A 23,220-nucleotide genomic window follows, 5' to 3' on the forward strand; every position below is an offset into this window, starting at 1 on the left:
CTTTTTATGGCGTGGCAATAGGGATTATCAGATGAATAAACATACTGTGACTCCCACACAGCCAAAAACAGATTGGCAAAAGTTGGGGCCACCGATGTCCCCATTGCCACGCCCGAGGCCTGTCTGTACCACTGGTTGTTGAACATGAAGGCATTGTGTGCTAGTACAAACTTTAGGCACTCACCCACATAACTTGCCCACTGTTCATCTTTCCCCTGTTCATTGAGGAAAGTTGTAATCACCTCTACCCCTTTTTCCTGGGGGATCCTAGTGTACAGACTTTCTACATCGATAGATACCAGGTTATATGATCTTTCCCATTTAATTGAAGGCAACCACCTTAGTACGGCCAATGTGTCTGCCAAGTGAGATGGTACATTTTCCAAAAATGGTCTCAACACATAGTCCAAATATTTGGACAGAGGCTCTGTCACTGAACCTCTGGCTGACACAATTGGCCTACCTGGCGGGGACTCGAGACTTTTATGGATCTTGGGTAGAAAATACCAAACAGGTTTTCTTGGGAAGTCTGGTAGTAGGCCCTCCCCTAGTTTGCGTGTAAGCCAGCCCCCCTCTATCCCCCTCCGAAGGAGAGTAGATAGGGCTTTCCTATATTGGAAGGTTGGGTCACCTCGTAGCTTTTCATAAAACCCTTCGGGACCTTCTAGTTTTCTCAGGGCCTCCTTTAGGTACCCGTCTTGACATTACCACTAAATTACCACCTTTGTCCGCCTTTTTCACCACAATGTGGTTACTTTGGCTGAACCAACTTAGTGCTTCCTGTTCTTGTTTTGTCAGGTTTGTGACACTTTTAGGGTAAATTAGGGCTCTCAGGTCCTCTCTGGTGCTTTTATCAAAAAACTCAATAGCAGAGCCTGGAGTTGGAGGAAAGTCTCTGGTTGACTTACAAGGTATAAAGGGCCGTTTATCCACTTCTACACTTATGCAGGGATCTACTTGTGCTGTCTTTTGGTTTTCCTCCAGAAGTGACATAAGGTCTTTAAAAACTTGGAGGTCAATTTGTGATTGTGGCGCAAAAAATCTTTGGATTCAAATTGAGGTTGCTTAAAGTGGTTTGTGGAGATATTTAGTCTCCTAATGGCTTTATACCAGTCCACTTCAAACTGAAAGATATCAAAGTTACAATTAATGGAGAAATTAAGCCCTTTCTTTAATAGGGACACACATCCCTCCGGTAGGGAGACACCTGAGATATTAATAATCTGGAGGTCATTCTCACCCGAGGAAGAAGTTATTTCTTCCTCTAGAATTTCCGGCCAGAAGTCCCCTGTTGCCATCTCACCCTCTTTTGTGGGGGTCCTGCGGGGTTTCCTCCAGCCTCGCCTCGTCTTTCCTCCAAAGGGGCCCCGGCACCTGCTTCGGGTGTCCTTGGTTTTGTACTTGCTTTGGTTTTTCTGGGCTTGAATCCGAGCCAGAGTCAGTTGTCCAATAGCCCCCAGATTTCTTTCTTTGGCGTCTCGGTTTTGGTCCCAGCTGTTTCTTTCCTCCTGGGGGGCCTGACTGTCCCCAATTGAACAATCGTCCTCTCCTAAAGTCCTCCTCGTCGCGTTTAAATTTGCGTAGCTTCCGCTCCTTAATACTGTCCTGAAGTGGCCCTAGCCTCTTATCCACTTTTGTAGTGATCTCGCTGAATTGAGTGGAAGTGGTTAGTAGACCCAACTCTTTTTTACAGTCACTCAGTTCCTGAGAAATTTTGTTATATTCAGCTTCGCTTCTATTTAAGACAATTTTTTGAAGTTTGCGTGCGTTGTCTAATTGTTGTTCCTTCCAGATTTTCATAAACTCCGGGTCATCATCATACTCAATAGCTTCGCTATACTTGCGAAAACCACGTGCAGCAATCTGTTTTTCATCGTATCTTTTAAGTGTAGCGACTGTCCAGAATAGTTGCAGTTCTTTTTCTGACAGCCGATTTAATCGCTGTTCGGCCACTTTAACTCCAAGGGCTTTACTTGAATCCGAGCCCTTGGCTGTATCTGTCAGGAAGGTCTGCCAGTTGCATCTCTCGGCTTGTACAGCAGTGGTTAGGGGCTCCTTCCCAATTGCAGAAGGTCCCACTTGTAACTCGCTGTTCCCCGGGTCCTGCATCTGTGCTCTAATCGAGTGGTCAGCCAAACAGTTCAACAAAAAGAAAGAGTTGATTGGCACAAGATGCTTGCAGACTGTAGACAGGCAGGGGGTAGCAGGTCACTCTAGCTGTGCCTCCAGATAAATGAAACTATAATCCACAGAGATAGAACAGAAAGCATCCGGGCACCAGCAGCAGCAATGATGCTTAGTAAACCTTTATTCCATCCCCATACCGCATGACATGCAAAGTGCAATGCCTAACATCGTTTCACAGGATAAACCTGCTTCCTCAGAGGCAACCAATAGCACAGTGACACAAACCACAGCATACTTAAATATAATACAATAAATTACATGGGCTTACCACACCTCTTGCAACCGCCCCTCCCCATATAGAGCAGCACACACCACTTGACTATAGCCAAACAGTGCACATATACAGTATTTGTGTCCCATACTATCACTCTAACAATAGCTATGGATGACAGACATTAGTCATGTTTATAATTCTCAAGGTTGAGTGTGTGTGGGGTGAGGTACAGTTAACATTTTTGGCAAGGGGTACCTGATCTCTACATTTACAAGGTGGTCATACCTGGGACTTCTTCAGTGTCTCCATTAACTGCATGGCACCTCAGCTTCACCGGCCTCCTCTCCATTTTGGAACTATGTGCCTGATGGAGCTTTGAATGTTGGGCATAGCTACAACAAGGGACATGCTGTGCCCACTGATTGCCTTACCAAATAACTGCACAGCACCCAGGGCCAGGAGTGTTCTAGTCATGTGCCATAGATTTGTGACAGGCTGACAGAACACACCCAAGACACCTTCATTCAATATAGTATATTTCCATTGTGAAGTGGTGACTCACAGAGGGATTGTGCACCGGCAAACCAGGTGTCATACCTGGTGTAGGAGCCCAGCTCAGCAACCCCCTTGCTGTCGCACACCCAAGACACTCCAGTCCTCCTGGCCAAAGCTCTACACACTGCCACAGGGGAAAAGGCACAAAGCGGGTGCAAAGAGTGGATAAAGCATGTACCAGGTAAACAGGGAGGTTAGCAAGCTGAGGGCCACACAGTTTATGGGGACAGAGCGGTCTGTTTATGTTGTCTGAAACTGATCAATTTTATTTGAGAAATTAAAAAAAAAAAAGGTATTGTTTTACAAACATTATAGATACCATATTGTATATGGAACTAGAAAATGACCATATACACTATAGATTCAGTGCCCTTCCAGCATATATCAAGTATACTGTCACAGCAAGAAGCTCTGTCGCATCTTGGAAACGGCATGTGCTAGGCTGCCTCCTTCCCCCCTCCTGACACCAGTTTCACTGAAGTTTACCATTATTGCTCTGCTACATTTATTTATTTAGCACTCACTCTGTCCCTCCCTCCTGTGTTTCTCCACTCGGATCCTAGCTTGGATGTGTAGGAGTGAAGAGAAGCAGCAGGAAACAACAACACACACACACACACACGCATAGTCTGGCTTTGGGAGTTCAGACCATCCATCTGCCCCAGAGGTGAACGAGACTTCTTCCTCAGCAAGAATGAAGTCAGTAGGACACCAATCAGTTTTCCCCACTCCATCCACAACCATGATATGCTGAAGCTAAAGTGGGGGTGCCAAAGCAAAATACAAGTCAATGACAGCAGCCAGGGCTACAGTGATGCGGGCGGCCAGTGCTCGCTGAAAGCTGCTCGCTCTGTTGCTGTTTGCAGCTGCCATCACACACATGCTGTGCAGATAACACACCGAACCTCCGATTTTCGGTTCGCGAACCGGGTTCGCGAACTTTCGCGAAAGGTTCGGTTCGCGTTAAAGTTCGCGAACCGCAATAGACTTCAATGGGGATGCGAACTTTGAAAAAAAAAATTAATTATGCTGGCCACAAAAGTGATGGAAAAGATGTTTCAAGGGGTCTAACACCTGGAGGGGGGGATGGCGGAGTGGGATACATGCCAAAAGTCCCCGGGAAAAATCTGGATTTGACGCAAAGCAGCGTTTTAAGGGCAGAAATCACATTGAATGTTAAATGACAGGCCTAAAGTGCTTTCAAACATCTTGCATGTGTATACATCAATCAGGTAGTGTAATTAAGGTACTGCTTCACACTGACGCACCAAACTCATCGTGTAACGCACCGCAAACAGCTGTTTGTGTAGTGACGGCCGTGCTGGACTGGTGCGCACCATGGCGAGAGTGCAGGTTTTGGTGGCTTTACAGCCCATATGGTCAGTCACCTGGCTGATGTAGCTGAATGACAGAACAGTGACTGTCCAGCTGATCAAATTTGGTCTGACCACAATGAGGCAACGACCTTATTATCGTGGGTGTGCCCCCCGAGACACTCATCTAGGCGCCGGTCATTGCTCCATTGTGATACGCAAGCCCCTTCACCACGGCAAGGTAATGATCACGAAGGGGAATGGGCGCATGTTCATGCCTTTTCTTTTGTTGTTGCAGCTGCCCGCAGTGCAGCCAGAAAAATTAGGCAGTCATGTACACGCACCCGAAAAATTATTACAGCGGCCGCTGCTAGCAGCGGCCTAAAAAATTCAGCAATCCGCCTGGAGTCCCGGACCCTGTTGGTGGTGGCGGAGAAGGTAGTGAAGCGGCCTGCAGGCAGACATGCTGTGTGGAGGGACTGGGAGCGACTTAGTCTTCTTGGGGCAGGCCAGGCAGCCAGTCACACGGCGTGCAGGCAGAGATGCTGTATGTGCGGGGACTGACTTAGTCTTGGGGCGGGCAGCAGCCCTCCGGGATCCATGCCTCATTCATTTTTATAAAGGTGAGGTACTTAACACTTTTGTGACTTAGGCGACTTCTCTTCTCTGTGACAATGCCTCCAGCTGCGCTGAAGGTCCTTTCTGAGAGGACGCTTGCGGCAGGGCAGGAGAGAAGTTGGATGGCAAATTGGGACAGCTCTGGCCACAGGTCAAGCCTGCGCACCCAGTAGTTCAAGGGTTCCTCATCGCTGTTCACAGCAGTGTCTACATCCACACTTAAGGCCAGGTAGTCGGCTACCTGCCGTTCCAGGCGTTGGTGGAGGGTGGATCCGGAAGGGCTACGGCGAGGCGTTGGACTAAAGAACGTCCGCATGTCCGACATCACCATGAGATCGCTGGAGCGTCCTGTCTTTGACTGCGTGGACACGGGAGGAGGATTAGTGGCAGTGGTACCTTGCTGGCGTTGTGCCGTCACATCACCCTTAAAGGCATTGTAAAGCATAGTTGACAGCTGGTTCTGCATGTGCTGCATCCTTTCCACCTTCCGGTGAGTTGGTAACAGGTCCGCCACTTTGTGCCTGTACCGAGGGTCTAGTAGTGTGGCCACCCAGTACAGCTCATTCCCCTTGAGGTTTTTTATACGGGGGTCCCTCAACAGGCAGGACAGCATAAAAGACGACATCTGCACAAAGTCGGATCCAGTACCCTCCATCTCCTCTTGCTCTTCCTCAGTGACGTCAGGTAAGTCAACCTCCTCCCCCCAGCCGCGAACAATACCACGGGAAGGTTGCGCAGCACAAGCCCCCTGCGACGCCTGCTGCGGTTGTTCTCCTGCCGCTGTCCCCTCCTCCTCCTCCTCCTCCCCCAAAGAAACACCTTGCTCATCATCCTCTGAGTCTGACTCATCTTCTGCACATGACCTCTCTTCTTCCTCCTCCTCCCCCCTCTGTGCTGCCGCAGGTGTTGAGGAAACAGCTGGGTCTGATGAAAATTGGTCCCATGCCTGTTCCTGCCGTAACGGTTCCTGGTCACGCTCATTCGCAGCTTCATCCGCCACTCTACGCACAGCACGCTCCAAGAAGTACGCGTAGGGAATTAAGTCGCTGATGGTGCCCTCACTGCGGCTCACCAGGTTGGTCACCTCCTCAAACGGCCGCATGAGCCTGCATGCATTTTTCATCATTGTCCAGTTGTCGGGCCAGAACATCCCCATCTTCCCAGACTGTTTCGTTCTACTCCAGTTGTAGAGGTACTGGGTGACGGCTTTCTTCTGTTCTAGCAGGCGGGAGAACATGAGGAGGGTCGAGTTCCAGCGAGTGGGGCTATCGCAAATGAGGCGTCTCACCGGCATGTTGTTTTTACGCTGAATTTCTGCAAATCGTGCCATGGCTGTGTAAGAGCGCCTCAAATGCCCACAGAACTTCCTGGCCTGCTTCAGGACATCCGCTAAGCCAGGGTACTTTGCCACAAATCTTTGAACCACCAGATTCATGACATGTGCCATGCAGGGTATGTGTGTCAGCTTCCCCATATGCAAAGCGGCAAGCAGATTGCTGCCGTTGTCGCACACCACGTTGCCTATCTCCAGGTGGTGCGGGGTCAGCCACTCATCCACCTGTTTCTTAAGAGCAGCCAGGAGAGCTGCTCCAGTGTGACTCTCCGCTTTGAGACAAGCCATGTCTAAGATGGCGTGACACCGTCGTACCTGGCATGCAGCATAGGCCCTGCGGAGCTGGGGCTGTGTAGCTGGAGAGGAGAACTGCCACTCAGCCAAGGAGGAGGAGGAGGACAGCGAAGAGCATGTAGCAGGAGGAGAGGAGGTGGCAGGAGGCCTGCCTGCAAGCCGTGGAGGTGTCACAATTTGGTCCGCCGCTTTCTGCTTGCCATCGTTCACCACCAGGTTCACCCAATGGGCTGTGTAGGTAATGTAGCGGCCCTGCCCGTGCTTGGCAGACCAGGCATCCGTGGTCAGGTGTACCCTTGACCCAACGCTCTTCGCAAGAGATGACACCACTTGCCTCTCAACTTCACGGTGCAGTTGGGGTATGGCCTTTCTGGAAAAATAAGTGCGGCCTGGCATCTTCCACTGCGGTGTTCCGATGGCCACAAATTTACGGAAGGCCTCAGAGTCCACCAGCCGGTATGGTAACAGCTGGCGAGCTAACAGTTCCGCCACGCCAGCTGTCAGACGCCGGGCAAGGGGGTGACTGGCCAAAAGTGGCTTCTTCCGCTCAAACATTTCCTTCACGGACACCTGACTGCTGCTGTGGGCAGAGGAGCAGGAACCGCTCAAGGGCAGAGGCGGAGTGGAGGAGGGTGCCTGTGAAGGTGCAAGGGAGAGAGCGGCATAAGCAGATGATGCACCTGAAGGAGGAAGAGGAGAAGGAGGGTGACTTTGCTTTTGTGTGCTGCTGCTGCTTTTGCTCAGGTGGCCATCCCATTGCTGTTTGTGCCTTTTCTGCAGGTGCCTTCGTAAGGCACTTGTCCCTACGTGAGTGTTGGCCTTTCCACGGCTCAATTTTTGTTGGCAGAGCGAACAGATGGCTTTGGTCCGATCTGAGGCACACACATTAAAAAATTTCCACACCGCTGAGCCACCCTGGGATGTGGGCACCTCAGCAGCTGATGCTGAAGGGCAAGTTGGCTGGCTGTACATAGGTGGCGAATCTGGCGATACATGGTGCCGGACTCTGCCACCAGCTGTTTCTGACGAAGAGCTGCCCCAGCTTCTTTCAGCAACTTCTATCCTCCTACTACTCTCTGACTCCCCCTCTGAACTGTCCCCCTCTTCATCTCCTCTATTGGGAACATACAGAGGATCCCTATCATCGTCATCATCGTAATCATCCTGCCCAGCTTCGCTTGCCTCAGAAAAATCCAAATGTGTAGGTCCTTCATCCTCCTTACACGTTACATCCATAGTGTTGTCGCGTAACGCAGACATATGAGCTGGTGAAAATTCATCTGGCTGTAACAATGGCTGTGCATCAGTGATTTCACCACCACTAAATAATTCTTGCGAAGTGTCAAATGCAGCGGAAGTGGTGCTAGTAGTAGCGCTGGTGGCTGAGCAAGATGAGGTGTTCTGTGTCGCTAAATACTCAACCACGTCCTGACAATCTTGGGAGGTGATGGGACGTGCCTTCTTCCGAGCACTGTACTGTGGGCCAGGTCCACACGAAATTACATTTACACGACCTCGCGCAGACCTGCCGGGTGGCCTTCCTCTGCCTCTGCCACTACCTCTTCCTCTTCCTCTACCTGTTTTGTCCATATCGGGTATGCACGGAGTGGTATATCACACTGCGTGCACTCACGTAGGTAGGTGGGTTCACTTAACTGCACAGGTATGCGCACTGATGCGGTGGGTTCACTGAACAGTACAGGTATACAGTGGCGGGTTCACTGAACACAACAGGTATGCAGTGGCGTGTTCACTAAACAGGTATACAGTGGCAGGTCCACTGAACAGAACAGGTATACAGTGGCAGGTCCACTGAACAGAACAGGTATACAGTGGCGGGTCCACTGAACAGAACAGGTATACAGTGGCGGGTTCACAGAACAGGTATGCAGTGGCAGGTTCACTGAACACAACAGGTATGCAGTGGCGTGTTCACTAAACAGGTATACAGTGGCAGGTCCACTGAACAGAACAGGTATACAGTGGCGGGTTCACAGAACAGGTATACAGTGGCGGGTCCACTGAACAGAACAGGTATACAGTGGCGGGTTCACAGAACAGGTATGCAGTGGCAGGTTCACTGAACACAACAGGTATGCAGTGGCGTGTTCACTAAACAGGTATACAGTGGCAGGTCCACTGAACAGAACAGGTATACAGTGGCGGGTTCACAGAACAGGTATACAGTGGCGGGTCCACTGAACAGAACAGGTATACAGTGGCGGGTTCACAGAACAGGTATACAGTGGCGGGTCCACTGAACAGAACAGGTATACAGTGGCGGGTTCACAGAACAGGTATACAGTGGCGGGTCCACTGAACAGAACAGGTATACAGTGGCGGGTTCACAGAACAGGTATACAGTGGCAGGATCACTGAACAGGTATGCAGTGGCAGGATCACAGTACAGGTATGCAGTGGGCTGAGGGCTCACTGAACAGAACAGGTATGCTGTGGCAGGATCACTGAACAGCTATGCAGTGGCAGGATCACAGTACAGGTATGCAGTGGGCTGAGGGCTCACTGAACAGAACAGGTATGCTGTGGCAGGATCACTGAACAGCTATGCAGTGGCAGGATCACAGTACAGGTATGCAGTGGGCTGAGGGCTCACTGAACAGAACAGGTATGCTGTGGCAGGATCACTGAACAGCTATGCAGTGGCAGGATCACAGTACAGGTATGCAGTGGGCTGAGGGCTCACTGAACAGAACAGGTATGCTGTGGCAGGATCACTGAACAGGTATGCAGTGGCAGGATCACAGTACAGGTATGCAGTGGGCTGAGGGCTCACTGAACAGAACAGGTATGCTGTGGCAGGATCACTGAACAGGTATGCAGTGGCAGGATCACAGTACAGGTATGCAGTGGGCTGGGGGCTCACTGAACAGAACAGGTATGCTGTGGCAGGATCACTGAACAGGTATGCAGTGGCAGGATCACAGTACAGGTATGCAGTGGGCTGAGGGCTCACTGAACAGAACAGGTATGCTGTGGCAGGATCACTGAACAGCTATGCAGTGGCAGGATCACAGTACAGGTATGCAGTGGGCTGAGGGCTCACTGAACAGAACAGGTATGCTGTGGCAGGATCACTGAACAGCTATGCAGTGGCAGGATCACAGTACAGGTATGCAGTGGGCTGAGGGCTCACTGAACAGAACAGGTATGCTGTGGCAGGATCACTGAACAGGTATGCAGTGGCAGGATCACAGTACAGGTATGCAGTGGGCTGAGGGCTCACTGAACAGAACAGGTATGCTGTGGCAGGATCACTGAACAGGTATGCAGTGGCAGGATCACAGTACAGGTATGCAGTGGGCTGGGGGCTCACTGAACAGAACAGGTATGCTGTGGCAGGATCACTGAACAGCTATGCAGTGGCAGGATCACAGTACAGGTATGCAGTGGGCTGAGGGCTCACTGAACAGAACAGGTATGCTGTGGCAGGATCACTGAACAGCTATGCAGTGGCAGGATCACAGTACAGGTATGCAGTGGGCTGAGGGCTCACTGAACAGAACAGGTATGCTGTGGCAGGATCACTGAACAGGTATGCAGTGGCAGGATCACAGTACAGGTATGCAGTGGGCTGAGGGCTCACTGAACAGAACAGGTATGCTGTGGCAGGATCACTGAACAGGTATGCAGTGGCAGTATCACAGTACAGGTATGCAGTGGGCTGAGGGCTCACTGAACAGAACAGGTATGCTGTGGCAGGATCACTGAACAGGTATGCAGTGGCAGGATCACAGTACAGGTATGCAGTGGGCTGAGGGCTCACTGAACAGAACAGGTATGCTGTGGCAGGATCACTGAACAGGTATGCAGTGGCAGGATCACAGTACAGGTATGCAGTGGGCTGAGGGCTCACTGAACAGAACAGGTATGCTGTGGCAGGATCACTGAACAGCTATGCAGTGGCAGGATCACAGTACAGGTATGCAGTGGGCTGAGGGCTCACTGAACAGAACAGGTATGCTGTGGCAGGATCACTGAACAGGTATGCAGTGGCAGGATCACAGTACAGGTATGCAGTGGGCTGAGGGCTCACTGAACAGAACAGGTATGCTGTGGCAGGATCACTGAACAGCTATGCAGTGGCAGGATCACAGTACAGGTATGCAGTGGGCTGAGGGCTCACTGAACAGAACAGGTATGCTGTGGCAGGATCACTGAACAGCTATGCAGTGGCAGGATCACAGTACAGGTATGCAGTGGGCTGAGGGCTCACTGAACAGAACAGGTATGCTGTGGCAGGATCACTGAACAGCTATGCAGTGGCAGGATCACAGTACAGGTATGCAGTGGGCTGAGGGCTCACTGAACAGAACAGGTATGCTGTGGCAGGATCACTGAACAGCTATGCAGTGGCAGGATCACAGTACAGGTATGCAGTGGGCTGAGGGCTCACTGAACAGAACAGGTATGCTGTGGCAGGATCACTGAACAGCTATGCAGTGGCAGGATCACAGTACAGGTATGCAGTGGGCTGAGGGCTCACTGAACAGAACAGGTATGCAGCCAGGAAGAAGTTAAGCCTAACTAATCTTTCCCTGAGAGACAGTCTGCAGCAGCTCGCCCTACTCTGACTAATGCAGGCACACGAGTGGCCGTAATGGCCGCCGCTGCCTGCCTTATATAAGGGGGGGTGGGGCTCCAGGGGCTAGTGTAGCCTAATTGGCTACACTGGGCCTGCTGACTGTGATGTAGAGGGTCAAAGTTGACCCTCAGGTGCATTATGGGGCGAACCGAACTTCTTCCGCAAAAGGTTCGCGTGCGGTACCCGCACGCGAACCACCTAAGTTCGCGCGAACCCCGTTCGCCGGCGAACCGTTCGGCCCAACTCTACACACCACCAATGCAATTGTCTCCATTCTCTGTTGCCATCCAGACACTGGGATTGTTTGCCAATTCACAGTTGCCACTTTCTATTCTCCCGCCCTGGTGATGTTATGGAGGTGGGGCATCTTGTGAGATTTCCACACGTCACTACCCATGATGCAATGGGGTTAGGGCTAATTAATATTCATCCGCGGACTAAGTCCCCCTGGTGGGCGTGTCTTAAGCATTAAAGGGGTAAAAACCAAAATAAATATAATTCAAATCCTAAAAAAAACAAGGTTTTTCTCTATAATATGGATGTAATCTATACACAGGTGGTGAGCAGGTAAGGACCTTACAGTACCCCTTTAGGGCCGCTATCGAAGCATCCTGGGCCTCCATAACACCTGAGCAGTGCCACAGGCTGATTGCCTCCATGCCACGCTGCATTGAAGCAGTCATTTCTGCAAAAGGATTCACGACCAAGTATTGAGTGCATAACTGAACATAATTATTTGAAGGTTGACTTTTTTTGTTTTAAAAGCACTTTTCTTTTATTGGTCGGATGAAATATGCTAATTTTTTGAGATAGGAATTTTGGGTTTTCATGAGCTGTATGCCAAAATCATCAATATTAAAGCAATAAAAGGCTTTGAACTACTTCAGTTGTGTGTAATGAATCTAAAATATATGAAAGTCTAATGTTTATCAGGACATTACAGAAAATAATGAACTTTATCACAATATGCAAATTTTTTGAGACGGACCTGTATATCTGATCTTCATCTCTGAAGATGATGAAAGTGCAGAAACGCTAATGGCAGATCCAGCAGCCCTGAAAAGGTTGGAAGAGTCTGAGACTCACTCATGGTAAAGCTTGTATCCTTCATCATGTCCGAGAGAATCCCTTCTAGTTATCCTGTGGAACAACAACTCCCAGCATAACCATGTCTGGACTGGCAATGCACTTCTGAAGCTGATGGATGATTAATCTACCGCAGCTTCCTAGCAGAAGATATGGAGCGTGGTATTGTTATATCAGCAGTGATCAGGCAAGTTACACAGCCTCAGATAACTCCTCCCCCTTCCATTCACTCCCCTAAATACCTGACGTGTCAGCGCTGATGTCATGATGTGTCTAGAGGTGGGTAACTGGCGGAAAAGAAAAAAGAAATAGAAATAGCCCATAGTAGAATATCAATAAATGTACCAATACTCTTCTCTTCTGTGCTAATTATGATACCGGTAGTGTAATATATCAGTAATACTTACCAATATTTTACTACAGCTAAACTCAACCCTATTCTCACACTGACTCCTCCCTCTACAAATGCCTAACCTTATCCACCCCACTCCACACCTATCCTTATCCACCCCACTCCACACCTAACCCCTTATCCACACCACACCTAACCTTATCCACGCCTTATCAAAGGCTGCAGTTCTCCTATTCACCACAAGATGGCGACCTCCTCTCGCCAATGTGGAACGCACAATCAGGAAGTAATGAAACCATAGACAAGAAACACAAGGAAACGAGACGAAAAGTTGCAGGAAGTGGAGAGGACATTGTTGGAAGAGGTAATTATGCGATTCTTGTTCTATATTCAGCAGAAAAGAGGTCAGCGTGGACATATTTTGTTACAGAGGAGGTCATAGTACACCTCACTATCCTGATCATCCCCCTTGTAGCAATTGCTGTACAAAAAACTCTTATACAACTGCTGTGACTTGTTTGCCAGTTTTCTAGTGGGCCTCCTACATGTGCCTCCATTATGGCTGCATCTCACCTTCCTAGTAATAATTCATACCACACAGCGATTGCAATCAGGGATGAGCTCACAAGTCATAACGAGTAGCTAGCTACTCAAATTCCTTATTCTAATGAGGCGTAATTGCTTCAGGTATGTGGCTGGGAGAGAGGGGGTTATTTACCCAGCTGCCTGGCACTTCCATGCCTATCACACAGCCTCGCACATGTCCAATGGGACGCGTTCCACAACTTAGTACTGTGCACTTCGGGCCGGAAGGAGAAAGTGTGCGGTACTGAGTCGTGGAACGCGTCCCATTGCACGCATGCAAGGCTGTGTGATACGCAGAGAAGCGGCTGGCAGCTGCGTAATTAACCCCCTTTTCCCCAGACGCACACCTGAACCAATTATGCCTCATTAGAATCACGAATTTGAGTAGCTAGCTACTTGTAATCACTCGTGAGATCATCCCTGATTGCAATATGTCCATCCAGTATAGCCATGTCCTCCCTGTGCCCCCCAGCATTGCCATTATCCTCAGTATGTAATGTACCCCCCCCCCCCCCCCCGTAGTGCTATTTCTTCCCCAGTATAGCCATGTCCACACTCCAGCATTGCTCCCTATCCCCACCTCCATGTAGAAAAGTAAGAGGACGGATTTACATTGGTTTATAGCTAGCTATTACAGTGTGCTCCAGTCCTCTGCTCCCATTAGCCTCAGTCTCTGCCTCCTCTCTCCTCATATCCTTATCCATCTAACACTACCAGCACTGCTGTAACATCACAGGAATGGTTACAGTGGGAGGTGGATGTGAGGAGAGAAGGCCAGCTGGAGAGGAGGCAGAGAGAGGACAGGACTGCAGCACGCTGTGAGTATAGTGCACAGTTAGCGTTAAACCAACATTTTATACTTTCCTACAATACTCTGCATGGCCCTACCACCTGCAAGTGACAGCAATGGCGAGTGCTGGCAGGAGGGAGGATCCTGTATCGGTGATCTTGTATCAGTAGTTACTTCACTTCTTCTGTATAACCAAGATTATCCTCCCCTTATTATCTATCAAAAGGCAGTAGCATCCCATATACATCACATGACCACATCACTAAGGATGGATGAGGACCAGAGCCACATGACTGAGAGGATATTCAACCTCACCCTCAACATCATCTATCTGCTGACCGGAGAGGTGAGGAGGATTTTGAAAAGTTACATGACATCACTCATATCACTGTTAATAAAACACACAGATGACTGGAAAAGTGAGAGTCATGTGACATTATTGTTGGACTTTTTTTTATAGAGTTTTCCTTCTGAGAAGTCTGGTGATCATGTGATCATCACAGTGCCCCTAACTCACTTCCTGATATCTGATAAACACACCAAGCAGAAGATTTTGGCTATCACCACAAAGATGATTGAGCTGCTGACAGAAGAGGTGAGCGGTGCTGGGAATTAAGGGACATTGTCCAGTAACAACAAGAGATGTGTCTGTGTGGTGACTGTATCTGTGTGTGTCAGGTTACTAAAAGGTGTCAAGTTGTCACTGTCTGTTTCCCAATGGAGCAGGGGCAGTATTTAGAAGGACACAAGAGCCTCTACAATGACACCATGATGGAGAATCAGCTGCCCCTCACATCACCGGGTAAGAGGAAACTTTCATTTCTCGTAAAGGAGAGAGCAGTACAGAAGTGCACCTAGAACCCCCATCATCTGATAAACACATTGAGACAATGTATTCAATCAGTATTTCTTTTTCTTACAGATGTATTCAGTACCAGATGCCCATTACAGAAATGTACAGGTCCTCTTTATTCCCAGGATTGCCCACAAGAAGAACACACCACCCCCCACCATTATCAGGTAGGTGGTATTGAGGGTCCCCAGAGACCCCAAACTGTGACACATTCTTTCCTACTGTGTGTGCTGTAATCTGTATTCACATTTTAAATGGTCTCTTATTTTGTACACCTAGGATGGAGAGCTTATGCATGGAAGTGCTGTGGTTAAAGAGGAAGCAGTAGAGATGTATATGAGGAGTGACCAGCAGTCTATGGAGGAGGGTGACATGATGAGGACTAATAAAGAGGAAGAAGAAGAGACGTATGTGAGGAGTGATCAGCAGTCTATGGAGGAGGGAGACATGATGAGGACAATTAAAGAGGAAAAAGTGGAAGAGACGTATGTGAGGAGTGAGCAGAAATCTATGGAGGAAATTAACTTAATGGGGACAAGTAAAGAGGAAGAAGAAGAAGAGACATATGTGAGGAGTTATCAGCAGTCTATGGAGGAGGGTGACATGATGGGGACAAGTAAAGAGGAAGAAGAAGAGACTTATGTGAGTAGTGATCAGCAATCTATGACGGAGGATGACATGATGGGCACAAGTAAAGAGGAAAAAGAAGAGACGTATGTGAGGAGTGATCAGCAGACTATGGAGGAGGGTGACATGATGAGGACTAGTAAAGAGGAGGACACTGTTTCAGAGGACAGAACAGGTGAGTAATCAGCAGTAAATATAGAATACATGTGTATCTTTATTGCTGTTATGACTGTCACTGCTCACAGACTGGCCTTATTAGGGGTTATGCAATATGCTCATGTTAGATTTTTGCCTTATAAAACTGTCATTCTTGGTAGTATTTGGTGACAGCTTATTAACAATAACAGTACAGACACCCTGATGGCTTTTGAGTACCTTGTTCTGTTCTGTGGAGAGGGAATGGGAGGGACAGCGGAAGCAGCGAAAGCAGTAAGACCTTCTACACAAATATATGTACATATACTAATTCATTCAAAAGAAAATTGGGTCATGTCAGGCTTGCTTTCAAAAAGGTGGACGGGGTATCCTCTACCTCACAGCTCCCATAGTTAGTGTTTTAAAAATTCACAATTAGAGATGAGTGAAAATGTCTCAGATGTTTTCATGAAAAGTATGATGGATTTTGCAGATTGCATTAAAGGGGCACTATGACGAAAAATTGTAAAATTTAAAATATGTGCAAACACAAACAAGTAAGAAGTTAATTTTTTTCCAGAGTAAAATGAGCCGTAAATTACTTTTCTCCTATGTTGCTGTCACTTACAGTGGGTAGTAGAAATCTGACAGAAGCGACAGGTTTTGGACTAGTCCATCTTTTCATAGGGGATTCACAGGGATTTATTTATTTTCAAAACCACTTAGTGAATGGCAGTTGCTCTGTCCAACTGTCAAAAAACTGTGTAGCAAGCAGGGAAGCTGGCCAGCATCATTGTTTAAATCCTTTTTAGGGAATATCTTTATAAAGAATAAAAGCCTTGTTGAGAATCCCCTATGAAGAGATGGGCTAGTCTAAAACCTGTCACTTCTGTCAGATTTCTACTACCCTCTTTCCTTGAAAATAAGACCTACCCTGAAAATATGCCCTAGCTGAAAGTTTGAGCATGCTGGAAATATAAGCCCTACCCTGAAAATAAGCCCTAGTGGTAGTTAAGAGAAGAGGTGGCCAGTAAGCAGTGACACAGCGGTGCAGTGCTGATCGGGCTCCAGTCCTGTCATCCCAGCACACAACAAGGTTATCAGCTGTGTGCAGGGATGACAGGGCAGGTGCCTGGTCAGTACAGAAGCATTCCTTAAAATCCAGGATCAGCACAGTACAAAGGAACAGCAAATGTTCTGCTAAGAGACACTTCCTGATATAAATATAAAACATCCCCCAAAAATAAGCCCTAGCTCATCTTTTGGAGCAAAAATAAATATAAGACACTGTCTTATTTTCGGGGAAACACGGTACCTACTGTAAGTGACAGCAACATAGAAGAAAAGTCATTTATGGCTCATTTTACTCTGGAAAAAACGTACTTCTTAATTGTCTATGTTTGCACCTATTTTAAAATTTACAATTTTTCGCCATAGTGCCCCTTTAATGTCAATGGGCTTAGTTTAAATGTAAGTAGCAAAGCCCCATATGCATGTTAGAATGGCCACATTTGCTAGGCATGGGAAGGAGAGCAGTGGCAACAAGGGAAACATAAAGCTACAATATAAATTGTCAAGTACCTGCGCTAAAGAGTGGTGTTGTATTAACTGTACTGCAGCTGCTACCCTAAAACAGGTGCTTCCCCAACCATGAATTGATAGAATTGCACAATATATTTTTATAGGGTGCGCTTATGGATTAATAAAACCATATATCATAAACAATAAATTATCTAATGAATCGCAATTTAAGAACATGTGCAAGAAACAATATTTGTACAGTAAAAATGAACTGCGCAGGATCCTGCTCACACTAAATCAATCACACATACATGCATACTTCAGCCCGCCGGCATAAAAGTCAGTTAAAGAGGAACTCCAGCCTAAACAAACACATTAGTTATGTTAATTAAAATAGATAGGTAATATAATCTCTTACCCACCCTGTTTTAAAAGAACAGGCAAAGGTTTGTGATTTCATGAGGGCAGCCATCTTTTTGGTTGAAAGGAGGTGACAGGGAGCATGAGACACAGTTCCAACTGTCCTGTGTCCTGATCACTCCTCCCAGTTGCTAGGCAACATGAATTACAACATAGGAAATCCCATCATGCTTTGCACAGCATCAGGAGAAAAAAGCCCGGGCAGTTTTCTTTGATGGGGCAGAGCTTAGCTAAAAATTAGAAAAACAAAGTTCTGATGCTGTGAAACTGTTAAAGAAACACCAAGCCTTTTCAGTTCTGCTGAGTAGATTTTTAGTCTGGAGGTTCACTTTAAGATATATACCCTGCTGCTATAAAGTATACTGTATTTCGCCTGTTGCCTTCAGCCCCAAAGGACAGCTTGGTGTGTTATTGATATCCAATGTAAGCAGATAGGTCCCAGTCTTTAATGAGCAAAAAGATTGTGAAGTACCATTCAAGAGTACGGCGGACAGTCACAGCATTTGAATTTGTCGCTTTAAGATGCGGAGCTTACCCCATTCGTTAGCATAAAATCCAGTATATAGTTTGTATTGCCCGTCTGTGGTGCGGGGCTTACCATGTCCTTTGATTGAAGATTAAGCGTGGATATGTCCAGGACCGCTCAATCCCGGTTGCCCCGGGCGGCGGCTAGCCGGGAGAGTCTATGCTCCGATGCTAGTATGGATCCGATGCGCAGGGTCAACTGATCCGGTCCTGGAACGCAAGTTTCCACTTTCCATGTAGGGAAACAGGAAGTCCGGCCCCCGGATGCTGGTTGGTGGTGACATCACTCCCTTCACCCAATCGCTTACGCGTTTCAGAAGCTAGACGGCTTCCTTCATCAGAGCTAGGGCTCTGGGGGCAGTCGGTTTATTCCTTGCGCTTGTCAGTCTTAGCCAATCTCAGTGTATTCTTGAATTGTAATGGCATATCCAAGTCTCCCAATGATGATACAGTAAAGAGTATTGTTATACTCATACTACTGAGGGGGAATTTTAAGCCATTCATTCTACTTTCTTCCAACACAATATAAGAAGTATTTTTTTTAATTTCTTAATAAAGGTAATAATTATATGTATTGATAAAAAATAAAAAATATGAAATAGATATCAGATATATATTAACCTTCTATATTATAATAAGCAGTTCTGTGTGCCATAAATACACACTGTCCTAATCCTCATATATAATCGGCTGTTTGTGGGGAGGAGTAATAATAAATAACATTGGATCTCAAAATACATAGATTTACATTTCATCAGATTATGATAATCAATTGGGCTCTTTTTTTCCATAAGTATCATATAGTCTACTTTCTCACTACTTTCGTGGATATATAACATGCTCTGTGTGAAAAAAATCCAGACTTTATTATGTCTGATGAAACAGTAAAGCATACTAAGTGAAGCATATCCCTCCAACATTTCCCGATTTTTCTCGGGGTTTCTTTTGTTCTATTAAGTTTTCTGTCCTCTATTGGTTGTACAGATTGAAACAGTGAAGCAGCCCCAGTGAGGCATAACATCCTAACATCCTCCGATTTTCCTAGGGTTTCTTTTATTTTACTTCTTTGCCCCCTATTACTCCATTTAGTCTACTCTCCTCTAGCAATCGGAGATAGAAACAGTGAAGCAGACCAAGTGAAGCATATCCCCCCAACCTACTCCCATTTTCCCGAGGTTTCTTTGATTTCAATTAGTTTTCAGCCCTCTGTCAGTCAAATGCATATAATTCTAGATCATGGTTCAATCCCATTGGAGTCAGACTGTCCAATTGATAGATCTAAAAGGTTTCCAATTTTGAAAGTTGTTGGATATAATCTCCTCTTCTCCAATGTTTCAAAACTTTCTGGACCCCACAGAACCTGGTGCCTTCAATTGATTTGGAGTGACAGTACTTATAACTTAAAGAAAGTGGGTGTCCTATGAATCCTTAATATTCGTACAGTGCTCACGCAGACGCTCTTTCAACTGTCTTTTGGCCCTTCCTACATAATGTTTATAGCATGGGCATGTTAGTGTGTAGATCACTCCTGCTGTGTTATATGACATGTTTCCTCGGATTTTAAATGTTATTCCTATACTAGATGTTATGCTCTCCTGAGCTGTTGATACGGCTTTTAGTTTCCTTACACATCATACAATACCCACAATTCCTGAACACGTCTTTCTCTTACCTCATTTCTGGATTTATCACTGAAGGTGCTATCAGTAACCCTAAGTTGGGTGCTTTCCTAAAAATGATTTTAGGGTTTTCAGGTAGAATTTGTGCCAGTGTGCTGTCTTCCTTTAGTATGTTCCAATGCTTGTTGATCACCTTCCTCAGAGATGCACTTTGAGATGAGAATTGTACAATTCAATTTGGAGGTTTTTCCTTGTCAGTATTTCCCCTTATTTCTTTTCCAGTAGTTTATCCCTACACCTGCTTCTCACCTCAGATTTCGCACCTTGTAGTGCCTCCTGGGGATAGCCCTTTTCTGTGAATCTCCCCACAAGAATTTCAGCTTCCACATCGAAATCTTATATGTCCGTACAGTTCCTTCTCAGGCGTGTGAACTGCCCTGTTGGTATGTTGCTGAGCCACCGTTGCTGGTGACAGCTGTCGATGTTGATGAAGCTGTTTGCATCCACTGGCTTCCAAAACGTTTTAGAATGTAATGTCCCTTCTTTCACAAACACTGTTAGCTCCAGAAAGTTGATTGATCGTCGTCAATAAACCGTTTCCAGAGCACGAGGTTCACTCCCGGTCCATTCTGCCATCTCAGCACATGTTGTTCCCAGTGGACCATGTATAAATTTGCGAAGACCGGGGCGAACCTCGTGCCCATGGCTGTGCCGACCTGCTGCAGATAAAAGACATCTTCATAAAGAAAATAATTGTGCGTCAAAATCTTATACTCTCCACAATCAATGTTGTTATTTGTGCACTTGGGAGCCCTTGATTTAGTTCCAGATGAAATCTCGTGGTTTCTAGTCCCTTAGGATGGAGGATCACTGTGTACAAGGAGCTTCCATCTACTGCGCATAACCAATAGTCATCTTACCATCGTATATATCCTTTATTATATTGATGAAATGTCCCGTATCTTTTATTTACGAATCAGTCTTCACGACTTCCTTCTGTAAATAACAATCCACATACTGTGAAAGATTTGACGTTAATGATTCAATGCCCGATATAATCGGTCGTCCGGGCAGGGATTCAAGTCATTTGTGCATTTTCGGTAGATGGTAGTAAACCGGAATTCTGGGATTCCTTATAGTGATGTAGTTGATCTCCTGTGGATTTAATATGTTACATTCCTTCCCTTTAGATACAAGTTCATTAAGTTCTTTTGCAAATCGTGCAGTTGGATCTGATCTCAATTTCCTATAAGTGGTGGTATCATTCAATTGTCTATTGGCCTCTTCCCTGTACTTTTCTTTATTCTGGATCCCCAGGCCTCCCCCCTTGTCTGCCGGTCTTACGATTATTGACTGGTCCTCTTTTAGTTCCTTCAATGATTTCCTGTCTTCGTGTTTGAGATTATCGATGAACTTTGGCTTTAATCTTTTAATCAGAAAAACTTGGTATACAGAGGCGCCAGAGTAGAGTAAAACATTTTAAAAACCGCTTAAAAGCAGAGGGGGATGTTAGGGTGGACTTACCTCCCTCTTACAAAAAAAGAAAACTCACTTGAGTCTCGATAAAACAGAATTGACAAATAATTTATTCAACTCCACAAATGCAACGCGTTTCGCGGGCGTTTCCCCACTTCCTCAGGCAAAAATGGGAGCACAACTGAAATACAAACAAAATATACACAAAATAACTACCCACAGAATTGCAACAATTGGCACAGCAGATAATTGGTAGAGAACACCTAAAATAATTGGGAACAAGTTCATAAACGCTCAACCCCCATGACAACACATACCAATCGGTGCAGGATCTAGAGAGCCAGTCCTTTAGCAAATACAGTGAAGAAAGGATCCGCAAACCAGGATTGGCTTAGTGAAAAAATGTCCGTTCTTTATTAGAAAAATCCACATGACAGAAAATGTGCAATAAAATCACAGGATCGACTGACGCGTATCGGGCTTACAATCTGCCCTTAGTCATAGTCAAAGTGAACCTGTCAAGGAGGCAGCTTATAAATGGCTGAGAGGGATGACTCCACCCCTCACAAGCCAGCAGCCAGGTCCTTGAAGGGAAACATTACAGACAAATAGTAAAAGCAGACTTGCAATGTATAAAATATTACAAAAAGGTATAAAAAGGTAAGAGTAATGTAAAACAGAAGAAAGATAACCACTGGACTACAATATTATTACAATGGAGCTGCGATGTTACTACAAGAAAATACCAAAAGAAGAGAGGGCAGATACAAGGACAGAGGGGTACTGTATTCATCAGTAATCATATACTAAATTCAAATCCCAACGCTTATTCAAACCCGCAGGTGTACGAGTGCCTAACCTATGGATCCAATATGCCTCTCGTTTCAACAAGAATCTTTGTAGATCACCTCCTCTAATGGGACAGGTGGCTCGTTCAACTCCCTGAAAGCTGAACGATCTTAGATTGCTTTTATGTACAGTTTCAAAGTGTTTGGAGACTGCTGACTTCTGAAACGTGTTCCAATGTGTGCCGCAGTAGTGCTCGGCTATTCGTGCTCTTAAATTGCGAGTAGTGCATCCCACATACTGAAGCTTGCACTCTAAACAAGAAATAACGTAGATGGTGTATTTCGTGTCACAGTTGACATATTGTTTGATGGGAAAGCTAGTATTAAATGTATAGGAGGGTACTGTGGTCCCCCGCTTGTGACAGTGACAGTATTTACAGGTTCGATAACCACAAGGGTATGAACCTACCGTGGTCAGCCATGTAGGGGTATGTAATGAAGAAGGGGACCTGAAAAGACTGGGGGAGAGGATGGAACCCAGGGTCCTGGCTTTTCTAGCGGAAAAACGGCAACCACCATCGAGAACTTTTTTAAGTTTGGGGTCTGAGTGTAGAACTGGGAGATATTTTCTCACAATATTAGTAATTTTTGTAAATTCCAAACTTTATTCTGTAACAAAAGTGACTCTGTCAGTACTGCCTCGCTTCTCTTTCACAGTCCCCAATAAATCTGATCGTGCTCTCCTAGTCCCTTTGATCTGTCCCAACTCGAGTTGTCTATTTGTGTACCCCCTCCGTCTAAGTCTATCTTCCACCTGATTGAATTCAGATTGTAAATCACATGGGTTGGAGCAGTTGCGGGCTGCTCTAATAAACTCTCCTGTGGGAATAGCATTTATAGTGTGTTTAGGATGACATGAGTTAGCGAGCAGAATCGAATTGCCTGCTGTGGTCTTACGAAATGTACGTGTGGAAACCAAAGCAGATGTGGAATCTCCTGTCAAAGTTAAATCGAGGTAATCAATTTTATTGTTATCAGAGTTCATTGTAAAAACCAGATTCAAATCGTTTTGGTTGGCATATGCCAGGAATTCCCCCAGGAGGCCAGGAGGACCCCCCCACACCAACAACAAATCATCAATATATCTCCCATACCATATGATATGGGAGGCATAAGGGTTAGAATCCCCAAAGATGCGGAGCTCCTCCCACCACCCCATATAGAGGTTGGCGAGGGAGGGGGAAAATTTAGCCCCCATAGAAGCTCCGCATCTCTGGAGAAAAAACCTAGAATCGAACATAAAATAGTTGTGTGTGAGGAGGTACT

The 23,220-nt window shown here is 46.5% G+C and overlaps 2 protein-coding genes across 2 annotated transcripts in view; one reads left to right on the plus strand and one right to left on the minus strand.

Annotated features, from left to right (window-relative positions):
* Positions 1–23,220, minus strand: part of LOC137537038 (zinc finger protein Xfin-like) — a 525,741-nt gene that overhangs the window by 186,329 nt on the left and 316,192 nt on the right. The gene's annotated exons all lie outside the window — the stretch shown is intronic.
* LOC137535178 (zinc finger protein 585A-like) overlaps positions 12,880–23,220 on the plus strand; it is a 72,269-nt gene continuing 61,928 nt past the window's right edge. The window contains exons 1-6 of the mRNA XM_068256990.1: positions 12,880–12,919; positions 14,157–14,276; positions 14,391–14,525; positions 14,654–14,732; positions 14,853–14,950; positions 15,063–15,585. Of these exons, the coding sequence (XP_068113091.1) occupies positions 14,181–14,276; positions 14,391–14,525; positions 14,654–14,732; positions 14,853–14,950; positions 15,063–15,585 (931 nt within the window). The 5' untranslated portion in view covers positions 12,880–12,919; positions 14,157–14,180. The remainder of the gene's footprint in view (positions 12,920–14,156; positions 14,277–14,390; positions 14,526–14,653; positions 14,733–14,852; positions 14,951–15,062; positions 15,586–23,220) is intronic.

This window comes from Hyperolius riggenbachi, chromosome 10 (assembly GCF_040937935.1).
Source record: "Hyperolius riggenbachi isolate aHypRig1 chromosome 10, aHypRig1.pri, whole genome shotgun sequence".
Lineage (NCBI taxonomy): Eukaryota > Metazoa > Chordata > Amphibia > Anura > Hyperoliidae > Hyperolius > Hyperolius riggenbachi.